Source organism: Phyllostomus hastatus, unplaced genomic scaffold (genome assembly GCF_019186645.2).
Source record: "Phyllostomus hastatus isolate PE091 unplaced genomic scaffold, TTU_PhHast_1.1 phas_contig_254, whole genome shotgun sequence".
Taxonomy (NCBI): Eukaryota; Metazoa; Chordata; class Mammalia; order Chiroptera; family Phyllostomidae; genus Phyllostomus; species Phyllostomus hastatus.
Window position 1 is genome coordinate 8,716,698 of NW_025333810.1, and position 19,949 is coordinate 8,736,646.

The window sequence follows — 19,949 nt, forward strand, 5'->3', positions numbered from 1 at the left end:
ACGGTGCCTCCCTGCCCTGGGCTGGCGTGTGTGGCAGAGTGAGACCCGATTCTGTCATCACACTCTGGGGCTGTTACTAGCCAGTGCCTCTCGCCACCCTGAATTCCCACAACCTGGGAGAGCATTTTGAACCTGGGAGGTATATGATTTTGGGCATTCTGTTTTCAAAAGACAGAGGCTAGGTCAAGTTCAATACCACACCTCTATATAAGGGTCACCTATGGCAAGTGTCCCAGTAAAGCCTCATTTAAGAAGATAATACAATGATGATAATTATAGAGGAAAAAGGGGTACACTTCTATGATTACAACTTCACATTTGCACAAATTTTTCAGTTTTTAAATTAAAATATTATAGACATTTTTTTAAAAAGGAAAAAAATCCCCAGTTTTTCATAATCTGTTAACACAACCCCTTTTCAGTGGTGTTCATTTCTATCCAGTGCTTTCTGATGTGTGTGAGGCTCTGTCAGTACCAGCCTTCGGGGTGGGCATGACATAAGTATCCTCACCCCTGTAGTGGCCAGCAGTGGCCTTCACTGAGACTGGCCCACCTCTATCCATGCACATGGTCAGGTTATACTTCCCTTAAGCTAGATATGGCCATGTGACTTGCTTTGACCAATGAGATATGAGTAAATATACATCATTTTTGATGCGAAGCCTTTAAGAGCTCCTGCGGGATTTGCTACATTCCCTGCCCCAGGCCGTGGCTGCTGGCAGTATTCCAGACAGCAGAGGCCCATCAGCTTGGGAGGCTGGGTGGGGGCAAAGCAGTAGAGTCTCCTGCCAGCCCCACTGAGCTCCTGGCAAGAAGAAATAAATCTCTGATATTTTAAGCCACTAAAAACTTGGGGTTATGTGTTAGTGCTGCATATCCTGACGATACAAATGTTTTTCGATATAATTAACGAAAACAGACTAAATGTGAAGTGATCAATTTATTTATTAAAATCCAGGTAACAAGCAGAAACTCTCTCATGCCTGTTTATGGCATCGAGGAGTTGAAGCTTTAAGCTTTGAAGCCACAATCTTTTCCCCTCTACTCCCTTCCAGCTCTCCGGCCTGTCTCATCTTTACAATTTGTCTGAAGATCTCAAGTGACAGTAGAGAGGTGCCACCCTGATCTCCTGCTCTGAGTCACTTCTGGTGAACCTCAGGAAATAATGACTGCTGTGCTTACAACACTAAATGAGAGCTAGGAAACCCCAGCAGCCAGCTCCTCAACCCCCTGGGAGCACCGACACTGCAAAGTAGGCACAGTGGGGATAAAGCGGGGAATTCTAAGTCCCTCCAGTTTCTCCCAAGCCACCAGGGTCAATTATTCAGTGACAACTCTTTTAACAAGGAGCAATTGCAGCTTCTTCCAGCAAAACTTACAAGTGAGGAATTATTTTCTTCATCTAACTGTACAAAAATATCCCATACAATTTCAGCTGAGCAAAATAAGCAATGGTTTCAAGCAACACACTACTGCTTTTTTCCCCTCAGTTATTCTGGTAATTGCATCCAGGGATCTCCTTCCTCCCAGCCTATATTCAATTTTTGACTGATCCTACAGCACAGCAAAGCCACAGCGCCTGCTGTAAATTTCTGGAGATCAGTATCATTAAGAGTGTGGATTTCCCCTGCAACTACAGACTTTCAGCTTGAAAGGCAAAGAAAAAAAGACTGAGACTGAATAGTATGAGATTTTGTTTGTCCTGAATTTCATTGGGACTTAAGACATACACCCTGAGCCCCTTCTCTAGGTTTCAGTTCTCCTATCTTGATGATGAAGCAAATAAAAAACACTATATAAATACTGTGTCTAGCCACCTAAATTGATGAAATAGCCTACATGCAAAATGTTTAATAAAAACAAGCAGCATTGCTATTACAACCACCAAGAATAAAGCCCCCCAGGCTCCTCTCTGCTATTGGCGCAACCAGAGACAGGGCTGTGAGTCAGCCTTGAGACAGGCTGGCCTGAGAACTTGAGCCCTTGTTGGAAAAACCCTGTGCTATGTGGTGATGCTAAGGAGCTTTATGGTTTTGTTAATGTTCTTCACTGGGTTTTATCTTACTCCACAGAGGCCACGGATCTTTAATCATCACATTAGTCTCAGCTGTCAAACCTAAGAGCATTATGAGCTCCATTCTTGAAAAATGCAACGCCATCATTAATTTGTTAACCCTTTCCACCCTCCTGCAGAGGGAGTCAATACTCTCTTCCTTTTAAAATATGCTAAGAAGTCATTCTTAGTCAGTAAGCTACTCTCTCAGGGTCACACTGGATTGATTGCAACTAACTAGTCATCCCCATTTTTAGTCCTTGCCCAGGTTCTCCTGAGGGGAAAGCTGGAGGAACCAAGCCAACTAAACAAAGAGGCCTGGCACAAGCTGAAATGCCAATGATGAGCAAAACAGCTACAGCAGTTAACCAACCAAGGACGGGCAAAAACAGGCAAAAGAGGAAGGGAGTTGGGGAGGACCGTGGCAGAGGGAATCCGCGCAAACTACAGCTTTAATGATCTCATACAAAAGGAAAACCCTCTCTCCATTACACTTAATAGAAACTGTTTATATATATTTTTCCCCTAAAAGCCAAGAGATAGAAAATTCAGAAGACTTGCTTTCCAAAGACAGAGAGCTTAGAAAGTGTTCCTTATTACTTAATGGCCAAGTTCAAAGGAGCTCATAAGTTTGTTTAAAATATCTCCTTCTGTAGTTTGTAAAAAACTGCAGCAAATATGCTGAAAGCATCATTGAATCAGTGCTATATACAGTATGATCTTTGCCAGTTCCCACAAGGCTGCTCCCCATGGGGCCGATGAATGCTGGTGAAAATGCATGCACATGTCTGCATCCCTATTTTATTTGGGAGGGTAAAGATGTTTGAACCAAAATAACTTGTGCCCTGCCCCACTCCCTTCCAGACCCCTTCTAGGGGCTACTAAGGGCAACCTGGGCAGTGTAAGAGACAATACAGGATTAATACAGCTATGGATTCCCACGAAACCTGGATTCAAATCCTGGCTCTTGGTACTTTCTGGCTATATAATCTTGGATATGACATTCAAATTCCCTAAACCTCAATGTCCTCATTTGCTAAACGGGAATGTTTAATGGCATCTATGCCAGAGGTCATTATGAGAATGCAGATAAAACACGTGGAATGCCTGGCATACCACCTGGCATGCATGGAGATAAAGAAATGTGGTCATTATCACTACTGATGCAAGCTAATAGTGAGGTTATTAATCAAATCCCCCAGAAAGCTGGGACGGGTGGACCCTAAGGTGCCCCCACCATCCCTGCATCTCCTTTGGGTAACACCCTCTCACTGAGTGCAGGCAGGACCTGTGACTTGCTTCCAACTAATACAGTGTCAAAGGTGACAGGATGCCACTCCAATATAATGACATTAGATTACGTAAGATTCTGTCTTGTGAACAGAGTTATTCTAGAGTCTTTCCCTGCATTGCTGGCTTTGAGGAAGCAAGCTGCCACAAACCACGTAAGCACAAAGAAATAAATTCAGCCAATGACATGAGTGAGCTCAGAGGCGAACTCTGCCCCCACTGAATACTCCCGATGAGCATTCAGCTCTGCTCAACACCTTGACTGAAAATTCACAGAGGACCCAGCAAGCCGTGCCAGGACTCCTGAGGTACAGAAACTGCGAGGTAATAAATGTGTGTACTTTAAGCCAGTAAGGGTGTGGCAGTCTGCTACACATCAATGGAAAACCGATATAGAAGTACTTTGTCTTCCTTGTCTGATTGACTTTGGGCTCCTTCACTCACCTCTTCCTTTCCCATCACTATTCTCCGAACTCTACACCAGATGGATCTCATGACTGTGCATAACGGACCTTCTTTTATTCAGTCAGTTCCCGTGTCACCATTAATAATTACTCCACAGATGCTGAAGCTTGTTTCTGATTATTTCAGAAGAATACACCCAAAATTTACATTTCACATTTCAGTTAATCATAACTCTGCAATATTTACAGAGCTGGTACAACTTACTAAAGCCACAGAGCATAAATTTACAAATGAACTTGCACTTCCAAATTCTGGTGAAGCCTCAAACATGAATCATTTACTAAGGCACACAGCACAGAAAGCATGGCATAGTCATTTCATTGTCTTATTTTTCTCTCGCATAAATCTCATCTTTGTAAAAGGTATGAAACTGGCAGCAAGTCTGACTTTTTTCATGCTCTCTTCCCTGGGTCCCACTATCTGAACTGGAAACATGTCTCCAGTGCAAGAAACAGAGAGTAATCTTTAACTATATTTAGTGTAAGGATGCACACACACGAAAGGTAATTAATGGCATTATGAAGTTACTATTGTCATTAGGAGTAAAACCAACCATCAAAAACAATTACATGGGAATGTTCTGACCATAAATACATCAGAAGGGAGATGAATCACCCCTTAACGGAGCAGAGAAAATATTGCCCACTATCCCCTTACTATTCTCTGCACCAGTTGCTTTGTCTTTGCAGGCGTAAATTCACAGAAATACCTGCGTGGTCACCTTTTAAAATCCAAGTCTGTGATATATGCGAGGTTCCAGTTAAAAGCATTCACTATTTCTTTTCTTTTTCTTTTTAAATCTCACCAATAAGAAGTATTAACAATGGTTGGCTTTACAGGGTTGTAAAGTAGACTTAACACCATTGCATATTTTCTTTAATAAAAAAAATACCCTTTCTCTAAAAAACTTATGAAATGAAATAAAAGTGTTAAAATAAGTTTTAATTCGCCAGGGCCCACCATTGAAACATTATAATGCTATCTCTCCGTTTTTTTTCTATCACATTTTTATTACTTTTATAATCAGAAGGAAAATATTTTGGATTTTACTTTCCTTAAAATCTAGTTAAATCTATCGAAGTTAAAACTGAAAACTCTTGGCCGTAGCACACCCCACGTGAGGAAAGAACACTAGTAGTCTCACCTGGGCTCTGGCGCTAAGCTGCTCATCTGCCCTGGGGAAAGCAGTTAACTTCTCTGCGTGGCCTGTCAAATGTGGGAGTACATGACCTCAAATACACAGGGTCTTTCCTCCCAGCTCCAACAGATATGATTATGAAATGCGAAGTTTCAGAACTTTCCACAGGTCATTCTAGACTGAGGACTCTGGCGGCCTGCTTTTCCCATCTCTGAATTCCCACATAAAAATGGACAGCGCACCTACACAGTACGGCCAAGCCCTTAGAAACAAGGTGTCCATGGAACAACAAAACCCACGCAGGTAGAGACAAACCACCACCATCCACAAGACCTGAATGGTGTCTGTGGGGGCTGAGGCAGAGGGAAGCAACAAGGGTGACAGACCCGAGTCTTGGAAAAGCCCGAAATAACCACTAAGTACACATAGGAGGGTGAAGAGGGCCAACTGGAGAACAGCGGCTAGAGCCGGGAGGGCTTTTGTCGCCTGGAGTGAGGGAGCAAGAGGCCCACAGTAAGATCTGAAGGGACCAAATCAGCTCAACCCTATGAACCTTCAAGACTGATCCCAGGACTCCTCTCCAGGAGGGGGAACTGCTGGGAGTGGGCCAGAACTGAACAGCACGGGGTAACAGAGACAGAGGAAAAACCAGGTCCAGGTAGAACTAGGTGAGGGAGCAGAGCCAGGCAGTGTTGGAAAGCAGACTGCCACAGTTTGACGATATGACAACAGAAGACTCAGCTATTTGAACTTAAAAAAACATTTTAAAAAGCCGTCTTAAACCCTGCTCTCTGGAAGTTCAAGGAAACAATTTTTCATGTAAAAATGAAAAACAAAAGTATTGAGGTTAAATCCCATACAAAAGTTATAAGAAAGAAGAAGAGAGCAGAATAACATCTCTATAAACCATGAAGCATGCCACAGAGTAGATAGGGGGAAAAAAGCCCAAAACAATTGCTTACTATTTCAAAATAAGTTAAAAGACTTTTAGAAAATAAAATGACATAAGACATGAAAGAACATAGTTCATAATTGGAAAACCTCAGAAGGTAATCGAATAGAAAAAAATAGAAAGAAAATAAAAAGTGTATTTCAGAAATAGAGACTAAACTAGGAGGCACACAGGAGGGAACAAACACAAAAAGAGAAATAGAATGTGGAAAACAGGAAGAACAAAGTAAAAAGGGAGAGATGAAAGGATTTGAAATAGTGACCAATACTGAAGAGGGGCAAAGTAAATCTAACATACAAATAACAAGCATCCTTGAAGAAGAAAAAACAAGCATCCTTGCTTTAGCAAGGGAACTGAACTAATATTAAACAATGGAATTTAAAAAAACCCTACCTGAAATTAAAAATATTGATTTAAAAATAAAGTCAAAACAATGCACAGCAAACTTGAGAATGCCAAACCAGAATGACTAAGATTAAAAGTTACTCTAGTAAAGTTATTGGACTTTAAAAAGGAAAAAAAATGCTATAGATGTCTAGAATAAATAAGTGTCTGTGAGAGAAAAGCAAGTTTTATTATTAAGACTTTGAGAGCAACACTCTGCCAAAAGAAAATAAAAAAAACATATTCAAGTAAAGAAAAGATGAGCCACAGGTTTCATATCCATCAAAAATGCCTTTCTTCAAGTATGAAGGGCACAGACATACTGTTATTAATGAGGAAGAACTTGGAGATTACCTCAATGACTCCTGCCTGAGGAATCTCAAAACAGAGGAGTGACATTGGCATGGGACCATGGCAAACGTTAAACATGTGGTTTACTTGCTGAAGACTAAGAGGGCCAGAGTGTAAGATACAATGGCCATGTGGTCAGGCAGCATGGATATAATAGTATGACTGCAAAAACACTGGACAAATTAGGAGAGCATAAGGAAAAAGAAACTTTCTGAAATTCTTCTCAGCAGCTATATTTGTCATGGCAGTGTTAATATTATCCCAAGACTGTTTGCATATAATATGGAATAAAACTAATAAGCGACTATAAAATATTCTAATTCAATTATCTGCTGTAACCTTAAGAACCAGGATTTTTGTTATGAAAAGAAAGAAGATAGAGATAAAATACAGAAGCTAAGAACAAGAACCCTGTAGTCTTCTCTGAGTAACACAGCAAGGATGATATTAAGGGCTGGTTTGGGCTGCCTGATCCTCAACACAAGAAGCAAGGGTAAGGCAGAATTGAATTGGCTTTTACCTTTGGGAAATATGAAACTTGAATAGGGCAATTCAAATATTTTATAATTTAAATAGGAGCAATAACTTCTATGGCATTTTATCTTAAAATTTATACATATACATATAGATAGATAAATATATACATAAATTCCTGGCTGTCTATAAAAACAATTACCTAATTAAGGAAACAACTAGAACAGGAACAGAATCACAGAAATAGAGATCACATGGAGGTTTATCAGCAGGGAGGGAGAAGGGAGAGAATGAGAAGGAAAAGGTACAGGGAATAAGAAGCATAATTGGTAGGTACAAAATAGACAGGGAGGGGGTTAAGAATAGTATAGGAAATGGAGAAGCCAAAGAACTTATATTCATGACCCATGGACATGCACTAAGGGGGGGAGTGCTGGAGGGAAGGGAGGTATAGGGTGGAGGGGGGCAAAGGGGAAAGAAAGGAACAACTGTAATAGCATAATAAAGTATACTTAAGGTAAAAAAAATAATCACTTAGAATCGACAGCACCCTTAGCACCCAAACTGTAGTCTTCAAATACCATTTTTTGCTGAGTAAAACCAGGGCTACTTGTAGCATGGTTAATTTCAGGTTTAGGGCAAAAAATGTACAAGGTGAGCCTGGAAAACTATTAGGCGCACGTTAAAACACTCAGAAGCCAACTTGAAGAGATTCTTACTGACCAAAGACACTATAATTTGAGTTTCTACAAGTAAAATAATTATAATGAATTGAAACCCAAATATGTTTAAATCCATAAATTGATAAAAATATTCTAAAAATAATTAGGTACTTTTAGGGCATAATGGGGAATTAATTCATTATCTGAAAAATGTTAAATAAATGGAAAGAATAAAGCATTTATTTTGCTTTTCCTCTATGAACTATACTACTGTTTCAACAAATCATAGATGATGAATGTTGTCTCTTAAAGGTAATTAATAACTAAGAAAGAATTAATAACCAAGAAAGAATTAATAACCAAAAAAAGAAATGGTATAACTAAAGTATCATGATTTGTAAGTCTTAACGAATAAATGAACTTAGGCATAGAGTATCAAAAGCTGCTAACATCACAGAAAGCAAAACAACTGGACATTACGTGCTTCCCAGTGAAACAAACACCCTCTAACGTCACGCCAAAGGGTCTGGACGTGAATCTGACTGAGCCTCTACATTCAGCTGCCAATCTGCAGGGAACTCGGGGGCAGGGACCATGGTGAATGCACCATGCATGTTCAGTCGGCAGCATCCAGACTGTGGGAAACTATATAGGTCAAGTGGCCCAAATTTAACAGATTAATCATAGAGCAAACACAGAACAGAGGAAAAACCTGTAAATTAAGAGATTCAAAGAAAACAGTTTTGTTTTTTTTAATCCTCACCCGAGGACATTTTTTCATTGCTTTTAGAGAGAGAGAACACTGATATGAGAAAGAAACACTGGTTGGTTGTCTTCTGTAAGCATCCCAGCCAGGCACTGAACCTGCAACACATGTATGTGCCCTGACTGGGAAATGAGCCCACAACCTTTTGGTTAAGGGGAAAGATATGCCCCTTGCTCCAACAACTAGCCACACCACCCAGGGCAAAGAAAACAGTTTTTAAATGGGGAAAACTAAACTTTACTGTCTACGGACATCAGTGGGAAACTAAAGAAACAGGAAACGTGATTATAAAAGTCATGACAGCAGTCACCTTCATGGGAGGGAAGGTGGGATTGGGATGACCGGCAAGTTCTGTTTGTGGGCTGGACAGTGGTTATGAGAATGTTTACTCATTAAGTTATCTTGCATTTTGTGGGCATTTCTGTATCTTCTCTCTCTCTCTCTCTCTCTCTCTCTCTCTCACACACACACACACACACACACACACACACACACACGTACATGTGTTAAAAGTCTTCCCAGATCCCTTACCTGTGCCTTGGCCAACTTCTTTTCCAGAAGGTCCCGTTCCCGTTCCGTTTGCTGCAGGCGTTTATTAAGCTCTGCTATGTCTCCTTTTAGCGATGCCAGGGCTGCCAAATGGAGCTGCAGCAACAGAAAGAAAGGAGTGCAAGGTTAGACTCTTTAGCAGAAACTCATTTCCTTCCTTTCATTCCCTGTAATTAGTGTGATCATATAAAAAATGTCTCATCTCAAATGGGACACCTTGGGTGCTATTAATCTCAAGGGACAAAGGGCATAAATCAGGTGCCTTACAGGAAGCTGGGTTGTATGATCACCCTAAACATAACAAGAGAAAACTGTTCTGTATGGACAGTGAGACCTAATTTTGGATGGTCAAATCAGGGCAGCGTGCAAAGATCCTCATTCTAAGGGCTTTCCCTGAGTTCCTCAGCAAGGATGATAGATATTAAGAGCTGGTGTGGGGCTGCCTGATTTTCAACCTAAGAAGCAAGGATAAGGCAGCGCCAACTTAGCTTTCACCTTTGGAAAAATATGAAAGTTTTATAGGGCAATTCAATTACTCACATTGATGTGTGGATGATAGACAAGGGGCTGAGTTTTAAGAAAAAATGGGAGTGCTCATTTCTTAAGATGGTCTCCTCTTAAAGGTGGCCTGGTAATATCCTTGCCAGCACATTCTTCCCCTCACTGTCCCCTCACCAGACCAGGCTGACCAGATGCTTCTGTGCTAGCAGGCCCTCTCTCAGGAGCAGAAACCAAGCAAGCATCCATCCAGATATCCTTCCCTGGCCAGTTCTCTCACAATAACTGGAGCTAGAAAGAATATTGTTTTTTTAAGCTTTTATTTATTTACTCTTAGAGAGAGGAGAAGGGGGGAGGGAGAAGGAGAGGGGGAGGGAGAAGGAGAAGGAGAAGGGAGAGGGAGGGAGGGAGGGAGAGAGGGAGAGAGAGAGAGAGAGAGAGAGAGAGAGAGAGAAACATCAATGTGAGTACACTGATTGGTTGCTTCTTCATGCCCTCAACTAGGGACCTGGCCCACAACCCAGACACGTGCCCTGACTGGGAATTGAACTGGTGACCTTTTGGTTCGCAGGCCTGTGTTTAATCCACTGAGCCACACCAGCCAAGTCTAGAAAGAATATTTTTGACTGACAGATCTCAAAGCGGATGGGGAGGATTGGAAGAGATGAGCCAAAGAATATATATGCATATATATGCATAACCCACAGACACAGACAAAAATATGAAGGTGGGGGGAGGGGCGGGGCAAAGGGGTAAAAAGGGGGACATTGATAATAGAGTCAACAAGTAAAAAAAAAATGGTTTCTCAAGTGCTCATCTTTCAAGTTCTGAACACTGAGCTTCAGCTGCACGTACACCTACGACATACAGACATGTCTTCTGGGGCTTTTTGGGCCAATGGATGGGACTATCTGTAAGATCCATTCAAAACACTAATCCCAGAGCAATAGCACCTTTCAACCTTTGCTCTCTGAGTCACTACTTCTTATCCATCTCCACTGTCAGTGCCAGGTGGAGCTCAGACCATTCCTTAGCTGGATTCCACATTACGTTTGGGCGACTGACTAGAATCAACAAACCATCCCTCTTTAGAGGTTTTTTTTTTAAAGCTTCTGCCAAGAGGGATTTAAAGTAAGGAGTGAGCAAATAAATGTGATCTTTAAAAAATGGACACAGTACAACAGTATGTAATTCAACTTTGAAGGTTTTAATTTCAGGTTTAGAAAGATGCCCTTTTCTGCAACCTGCTCCACGCACACTGCAAGCTGTTGGCTGGTAGGCTTGAGGGAGGGGCGTGGGAGGGAGGGGGAAGGAGATACAGAGCAGGGACTGGGGTTTCAAAGCAGTTGTTTATGTTAGACTACAACGCAGTGAAAGTGACTTCACTTAATTGCATGGGGGCTGCAAACCAGCAGATCAATAGCTGATGTGAAATCAGGAATGCTTGAAATTTAAAAAGGGAAATGTCAGGCAATCTGGTGGTGTTTGCCTTCTGATGCAGGGCTTGGGCCACTCAGAAAAGGTCACTTTGGGTTTCAGAAACAAGGTTTTTGATGAATTCTCAGCACAAATAGCACAGTGTTCCCATTGTACAATTGTTTTTAGGCTGCTTTGCTTCCCGTGTGGTGGAGGGGGACACAAATTCACTCCCTTAGCAGCCTAGGAACTGCCAGTCTGAGGATTTCCTCTGGCGTCAGGCACTGTGCCCTATTATACCATTATGTCAAGTCTTGGGAGAAGAGTCTCCACCTCACTTCTGGGGACGAGGATAAAATACACAGAGAGCTGAAACATTCGTTAAGAAATAAAGGAGTGGGAAGGAGGACCCTAACCGTGTTAACCTTGTTTCCTCCCTTCTAACATGTCCCCTCCTTCTGGGGGAAGGGTTGCCTGACGGGGTTGGGAAAGAATTAGGCAGAAAAGTTGCCAGAGAAGGCTGTATACTCCACACTGCCCTCACGAACTGGGTCGGATGGGGAGACACCAGAGTAGTTATTTCCATCACGGTGCATGGCAGAGGGGGTCCGGGGGGGGGGGGGTCCTTGCCACTGGGGACAGCACTGGGCTTGGTACGATAGCATCTTCTGGCCTCCTCGGCAGCAAGGCCCATGGGATGAGCATTTGGGGAAAGTCCTTCACTTCCCTGGTTGGAAGATGCTTATTCATAAAGTCAGAGTGGACCAGTTGTTCTTCACCTTCCTTGGGTCACAGATTCTTTAGAATCTCTTAAATATGATGGACCCTTCTACAGAAGAGGATAATTTGGGGTTCATGCATTTGTTCCACCCAATTACAATGATAACACTCTGGAATCTATCTATGAACCCCAAATTAAGAAACACCTGGACTAGATGCCAGCCCTGTGATCCCACCTAAGTTTGCAGGCTGTCTCATACGTCATAACACGGAAGTCTGAGTGAAGAACAGGCCCCGGCACCTGACAGCTCCCACTTCCGCATCTGCAGGTGAGTGGCTGAAACCCGGAGATTAATTTGCTGACTCAGGGTCCCATGGATCTCGTAACACCAGGATCAAGGCCGCCAGTGCCCTTTCCTCACTACACAATGTTGTGCGCACAGTAATTTTCAGGGTTTTTTATGTGGATCACATTTTTACTTAAAATCATTCCCTCTATTAAAAGTGAAACTGTAACAGAAAAATAAACCAGAAGGATAGCATTTTAAAGGTTAGTGGTAGCCTCTGGGTGGTTTCAAACTATTTTTGGATACTAAAGTGTTTTTTTTTTAAAGAAAAAAGTTTTTGTACTAAAGAAACAAAAGAGTTGAAATGGTATTTTCTGCACATTTAAGCTGCAGCATAAAAACTGTAAAGGTTATTTTCCTTCCTCGCTGTATATCTTCTTTCTCATCCATCAGCTTTTCTGAGAAGGTAAAATTTAAAAATGAGGTAGAATATACACATTCCCCCTAATGATGTTACTGACAATTAGCAGAAGCCACAAGAACGGGGGGTGGGGGAAGTTTGCCCACAAGTCACAAGATGTGCAGCTTGGAATCAAGCTAAAGAGTTTGTGGGCGATGCCGCAAGTAGTATGACAGAGCCTGTGCACACAAGTACAGAGGTCTTTCTGCATAATTCTTAAAAGGTGACAATGAGTTTAAATCTCAGAAAGATACATTTACCAAAACAACCAAAATTGACAAATATCTCTAGTATAATAGGAAAATTATATATATATATATATATATATATCATGTTGGGGGGTCTTTTTACTTACATTCTGGTCCTCAGATCTCCAATTTGAGTAAAGCTTTAGATATATGAGTATGAACTATAAATGCCATTAAATGAAGATGTTCCATTGACCAACGAGAAAGAAAATATATGATGTTTGGGGCCTATGCTAGTCTCTTCCCCAACATATTTCTCTCTACAGGCTCAGGAACAAGACTTTGATTTTCAGCTGGGCATACTGCAGCTCAGCTGAAATGTCCTAGTCCTCAGCCTCCCTTGCAGTTGGAGCTAGATGTAGCCATGTGACAAAGTTCTGGCCAGTAAGATGTCATCAGCACTATTATGTGGGAGTTCTGGGAAAACCTTTTTGAAAGAGGTCCTGCCCTTTTTCTCTTCCTCCATTCTTGCCGCTTGGTACATTAATGTGACGGATGGGCTCCAGCCAGCATCTTGCTTCACGAAGATGAGCTCCACCTTCTAGGGAGCTGAAAGGGGTCTGACTCCCTAGTAGCCACCCTACCGCCTTTGGACTGCCTCACTCCAGACTTCTGGGACAGAGCAGGAAGAAACAGACCTCTGCTGTATGGGCCGCACTTATGTGGAGGTACTCTGACAAATGAAGTAGATTTAGTCCTAGTTTATAAAGAACCAGATACACCTGGGCTCAAATGTCATTCATGCCACTTACTGGTGGATTGCTTCCAGATAGTTTATTGAATTACTGTGCTGCAGGACTTATAAAGACAAAACGAGACGGCATCCACAGTGTGATCAGCACGGTGTCTGGAATCAGGGGAGCAATCCTCTTTTCCAGGCCAGTTTTAAGTCAACAAGTTTCACGTCAACAACCTTCTCAGACTAAGTCCCATCAAGGAGGTGAGAGGAGCATCCTGATGAATGAGTAACACGGTCCTGTCTCAGAGCACCTTACTTCCTGGTGGGTGTTGCCCGGACTGAGAGGCCACAGCTGCTTTGCTGGCTTCTACTGAGGTCCTAAGGTTTATCTGAAGGAGATGGCTGGCAAGGCTCTTAATTCTCTGTGAAATATTAACCAGAGGCCTAAGTGAGGCTGGGAAGGGACCTTGACACTTCTGTACAAACCTGGGTCTAGTTCATGAAGGATATAAATCTGAATATGCCTCGTGTCGAGAGGTAAAAGGCATTGATTCCCTAGGCTGTTTTCAGCCCTGCTTCACACTCATTTTACCATGTGTATCCAAATGCAACTAAAGCATCTGGAAATTTGGATGCAAGATAACTGTCAAAATGGTTGTTATTTTTGGAGGAAACATTACTTGTCTAATATTTCATTGTTCAACTGGCTGCGAGGACAAGCTCAGTTGGCCTCTGACAGAAAAAGTGTCCAGCTGCCTGGGGCCCAAGCGAGAAGCTAGCAGTGGCATTGTGACAGCCTCTCCCACTGGTTCCTCCTGGGCTGAGTGGATACATGTCTTTCCTGGTACATATCAGCCACAAGAAAAAGGGCTTCACACTTCTTAAGATGCCCTTTTAAGCCAGCAAGCCCAATGACTGATGAGCCCCAGGAACATCATTGAGTATTTATGGCGGTAAGGTGCTTTTCTGTCTTGCTCTGCTGGCAATAACAACAGCACACACGTGCCGGCACAGTCCTGTTCACACTGCACTCTCCTATGCATAGTCCCACTGGGCCGTCACCATCACCCCACAGCTCCGTGGTCTGTGGGGAAGCTACGATTCCCAGCCGCTGAGGGACAAGTCCTCTTCCCCAAGGCCACAGTTGGTGAGGAAATGCAGGACCTGCATCTAGGCTGTCAAACTCTAAGCCCACCATGTTGCTCATCTTCCTGAAATTTTGCTCTGTTCTTTAACAGCACTGCCTTCAAAGGGACCGATGGCTTCCACAGCCATGCTGGAGACAGAGCAGTGAATTCATCCCTAGAGTCTCCATGGAGACAGGCCCCACGGGGCACTGACAGTGTGACCGCTGAGCTGGTCCTCTCCGCTCGGCTGGCAGGCAAGCTCACCTTGTTCACCTAGGCAAACTGTGCTTGTTCTCTTTCTCTCTCTTGTACTTACTCTGGCTCCTTGAACGGCGTTCCTGTAAGCCATGCCATTCACTGCCAGGGTGCTCCTGTTTCCTTCCCACCCAGAGATGGTGGGAATTACCATTCAGCCCTAACAGAGCCGCTTGCCCTCCAGATACAAGGGGCGGACAGTTTTGCTTATGTCTGAGTGATGACAGTGGGTAGTGACAACTTCTCTCACCTAGTGAACTGTTCTCTTCCTTAAAGGAGAAAAAAATACACCCAAACACGACCAAACCCATACTCTTGGCAGGTTCTACACTAAGTGCTTTCTACTCTTCACCTAATCCAACCAGCTGAAGAGTCCTGCAGAAGAAAGGCGGTGGCAAATCCCCAGTGCCAGCTGCTCAGAACACTTTGAGAATCTAGTCAACTCAATAATAATGATAAAAGTCATATTAATAGTTACCATTTGCTTAATTTAATGGGTGCTGGGGGCTTGGGCTAAGCACAATTTCACACAGTATCTCATTCAGTCCTTTCCACAATGCTGTGAGACAGGTGTTATTACTTCCTTCTGACAAATGAGGAAACCAAGGCCCAGAGCAGGGATAAGAAATCAACCCAAGAACAGAAAACTAACAAACAGCAGAATAACTATTAACACAGACGCTTTGTGCTCTGGTCGTCTCTGCTACGTGTTCACCAGCACTTCCAGCTCAACATGCCACTGCTCTCCCTCCTTGAGGGCTGTGGGTGCACCCGGCATGTGTGTGGGCAGGTGGAGGGGTGTGGGGTGGGAGGTCAGACGTGGGCAGAAGAGGAGACATGGGGGCCGGGGAAGCGGAGAGCCCCCGGAGAGAGGAGAGAGGGGGCAGGGCAGGCCCACTAGTAGCAGCGATAAAGCTTGGGGCTGGTGGCCAGCTCACTCAGTGTGATTTAGGGGATTCTCTTTAACTTCCTGTGAGTTTTCATCCTTTTCAGAAGGGTTTGTACCAAATGGCCCCATCCTGAGTTCTGTGCTTAGGGGGCTTTGCATGCTTTATCTGCTCACTGGTTCCAGAAAGGAGCTGCAGAATCTCACCACACAAGGAAGCTTCGCTATGTAGAACTGATCAGCAAAGATCTTATTTCCCTTGAAATTGAAAGCTCAGTCAGCATCACACACAAACTTATCACTGGCAAGGAAATTTGAGAATGTCTATACAGTTTCCTTACTATAAAGACATGAAACAGACCCAGAGAAACAAAGCACATCAGATTCTGATTTCCTCCTTCCCTGTCCAGAGGATTCTACTCTCCCATATGGCAATCCAGGAGCTTCTGGGTAGTACATAAATGTGTATGCGTATATCTCAGCCCCGTCCTTGGAAATAGCAAGAGACATCTGTACATGAGAAAACAGCCTTATTCAGCTTCCTCTCCAAGACTCCCTACACCCCAGGGGCTCTAATTCAGATACATAAAAAACAAAATCCACCTTGGCTGGTGTGGCTCAGTGGATTGAGCCCTGGCCTGCAAATCAAAAGGTCACCGGTTCAATTCCCAGTCAGGGCACATGCCAGGGGCCAGGTCCCGGGTTGGGTGTGTGCTAGAGGCGACCCATGGTTGTTTCTCCCATACATAGATGTTTCCCTTTCTTTCACCCTTACTTCCCCCCTCTCTCTAAAAATAAATAAAGTGTTAAAAAAAGGAACATAGTCCCCGGTAAAAGGGTAATGTTCCTTGCCAGATGGACACAATCAAGCTTGTTCAGTGGCTTCCAGGACTAGAACATTCCTGTTTACAGAGAGAATTCCTGCTAGGGGCCCCTGCTGAAAGAAAGGCTGATCATAGCCTGATCAGCATGAAATATCACCTACAAGATTGCTCACAGTATGCAAATCACTTTTTGAAGCCCTGGATCAACTCTGAAAGCTTTGTCTTTCATTTTCCCCATCATTTCGTTGAGAGGTAAGTGGTCCCTGGTTTTCTTTTTAAATCTCCACTAAATTCAGTTGTTGAAAACAAGCACTCTAAGGCCCCTCCAGCATGGCAGCACCAGAATACAATCCACACAAGGAAAACTGACCCCAGCCCAGCGTTCCTGTCACAGGTGATGCTGCCAACTCACAAAGCGCCACGCTATCAGCCCCTGGGCCCAACCCAAGGCAACTCTTTCCCTGCCTCAAATAAACGGTGGGGAGGTGACTCCCAAGGAGGGAGGTGACTTTCATGGATGGTGAGTCACCAAGACTGAGCACCGTGTGATTTGAAGATGACCCTCAGTCCCACTTCATCTGCAGATGTGTGCTTTCCTAAGTAGTAAGTTGTATAATTTTAATGGGAAATAATATTAGCTAGCACGTGGGTGCTTACTAGGTGCCAGCTGCTATATGAGGCATGTAATTCATTCTCAACTCTTCTTTACATAGCCTTATGAACTGGGTACAGTTTAACCCCAACTGAAAGAGGCAGGAATTGTCCAACTAATAAGTGGCAGAGCTAGAATGAAAGGCCAGGTCTGTCTAACCCCAGAACTGGTGAGTAACCGCCAGCCTCACGCTTTGCAACAGGGTGTTACACTCTTCCCGGATCTTTGCAGACGCCCAGGATACTGCTCAGACAGGAAGGTCTCAGAGGGTTCCTTTCATCAGAGGGAAAGCAGAATTGCAAAATTAGCATGGGGAAAAGGTATTATTTAAAATTCCCAACATTTTGAGAAACAGAACACCATTCAGTTGATATCAGATCCAGGAAGGAATCAAAGAAAAATTAATCTCCAGCTATTTCTGTGTCCTGTGAGAGAAAGTTAAAGAGGACAATACTGCAGTGGAAGTAAAAAAAAAAAAAGCCCTTAATTATGCTAATTACATAGTACATGGGAGGAAGGGGCACCTCAGCTAAACATCTTAAAAAATAAAAGAAACCTAAACAGCCCTGACTGGTGTGGCTTAGTTGGTTGGGCATTGTCCTGCAAAGTGAAAGGTCGCCAGTTTGATTCCCAGTAAGGGCACATGCCTGGGTTGCAGGTTCAGTCCCCAGTCAGGGGCTTGCACAAGAGGCTAGTGGTTGAAGTTCATCTCCCTCTCTTTCTGCCTCCCATCCCGACTCAACTTAAAAAAAAATCCCTCTTAACAGGAGAATATTACATAAATTTTAAAATATGCTGTACAAATATTATAATACAATAATTGCTAGTAGGAATAAATAACTTGGTATTTTCCATTAACAAATAATTTCTTACTTTTTGTAGTGTTGTTTTCAAGGAAAACCAGGGTTACATGGGTATACAGGATATTTGTAAAGAAATGGAGGCAAAATAAAAACACTGCAATAAACCAGGAGCACCCACTTAAGTTTCAAGGTGGGCTGCATCCTAATGCCACATCATGAAGGAGATGAAGATGTAACAATTAAATCCTGCTAATCAGAGGACATGAATATTTCAGGGTGTGCTAAACACTGATGTGACCCCTGAGGCAGCAACTCCCACAGAGAATTGTATGAACAGGAGGAAGAGAGCTCCTGACGAGGCCTGCATTGTTCATAAATTTTTATATTGATCCAATTCAGCACATATCGAATCCCCCATTCTAGAGAAACCAAGCACCTTTAATGGTGAAACAGTCAATAAACTCTGCTGATTAGGAAAGGCCACAGTATTTTATGGCAGCAGTGAGAGGACCTTTTTTTAAACTGGATTGAGGACAATGTTTTTTCTTTGGGAAAATGACTGAAGACTTAATTTTGAGTGTGCGTGTGTGTACACATGAACATACATACATATATACATTTACATGTATTAACACATATGTACACATATAAACGTTATACAAAAACTCATGGCACAGGCTTTCAGATTTAACTGCACTGCCAGCTCTGAAAACATACTTTAACACACACTATCTCATTTAAAGAAGGTCATTTCAACTGCTTGATGCCGTAAATAAGCTCCCTGTGCAGTGAAGGCACAGGCAGCCGTGGCTTCGCCTTCCTCACCCCAGAGCTGCGGACGGCTCTGGGAGGCTGACACTGGCTGGCACCTCATCTGAAGGACCAGGGAGGGGTAGAAGGGGCATGTTTGAAATCTGCTCCGTGTTCTCCCGTCAGAGGGCCTGCTGACTGCTTCAGAGAACAGTGTGCTTAAACAGAAGAAAAGATCTGAATCTTCTTTCCTTTCCCCACCACCTAACCCAGTCAGTACTAGTCCCAAGCAGGATCACATGCCCAGAAAAGGAAGAAGATGGGAGAGGGAGTAGAGGGAGGGAAAATGATGGGGGCTAATTCTTTAGTTAAGAGCACAGGCTGTATCACGATCACAGGACAGAAGTACAAACCCCAGTCTTGAGTGCCAGTTCAGCCCTGGGTAAGTTGTTAAAATTTTCCCAGCCTCTGTTTACTCACCTTGTAAAATGGGAATAATGACTGTATGGAGTTGTGAATATTAAATGAACACACTGCAGGTAAATGACCTAACCACAGTGCTGCTGGGCAGAATGCTGGCCACCAGGACCGTTATCACCTTAACTGTTATGGTCATCGAACCATGCTTTGTGCTTGCTACAAAAGGTCAAGATAAAATTGGACCCCAAAAGAGTGATGGGTTACTATCCTATCTCCTTGTTTACAGAAACCCTGATTAAGCATCCAGAGTAACTCATCGCGTGGAGGCCCAGGTCACATTCACCGCAGTCGTCTACACTTTGCCTTGATTCAACACGTGCATTTGAATTAGCTGCTCCCTGCACCGGGGCTGGGCCCGCAGGAAAGCGGGCGAGAGCATTCATGCTCAACAGCCTGGAGACTGCAGTAGCCTCACACACAGTCTACACCCCCAATTCCTGGCTCTCCCGTCACAAGGTGAGGGAGGTTCGAGCACCAAGTGGGACCTGTACTGTGACCCCAAAAGGACTTACTGTAAAAAGTGTATCTAAACGGTAACACTCACCATAGGCAAGGATATGCACAAAGATTTGCTCATAATTGACAAAATGATTAGTTGAATGAACTGTACGATATGTGTAACATGCTATGTTGTCAACAAAAGAGAGATATATATGTAATAATTAACACAGTAACAATAATTTTCCTTTCGAATACTCCCTCAATTCATTCAGCTTGCTTTCCTCTCATCCCCACCAATACCTGGAACAAGTTTTCCTTTCCCCTAACCTCCCCTCTAGC

General features: G+C 43.3%; 1 protein-coding gene across 5 annotated transcripts in view; it reads right to left on the reverse strand.

The window, feature by feature from the left end:
* MCC (MCC regulator of WNT signaling pathway) overlaps nt 1-19,949 on the reverse strand; it is a 394,500-nt gene that overhangs the window by 95,831 nt on the left and 278,720 nt on the right. For all 5 annotated transcript variants that reach the window (XM_045837875.1, XM_045837873.1, XM_045837874.1 and 2 more), the window contains one exon: nt 9,067-9,180. In XM_045837875.1, the coding sequence (XP_045693831.1) occupies nt 9,067-9,180 (114 nt within the window). The remainder of the gene's footprint in view (nt 1-9,066; nt 9,181-19,949) is intronic.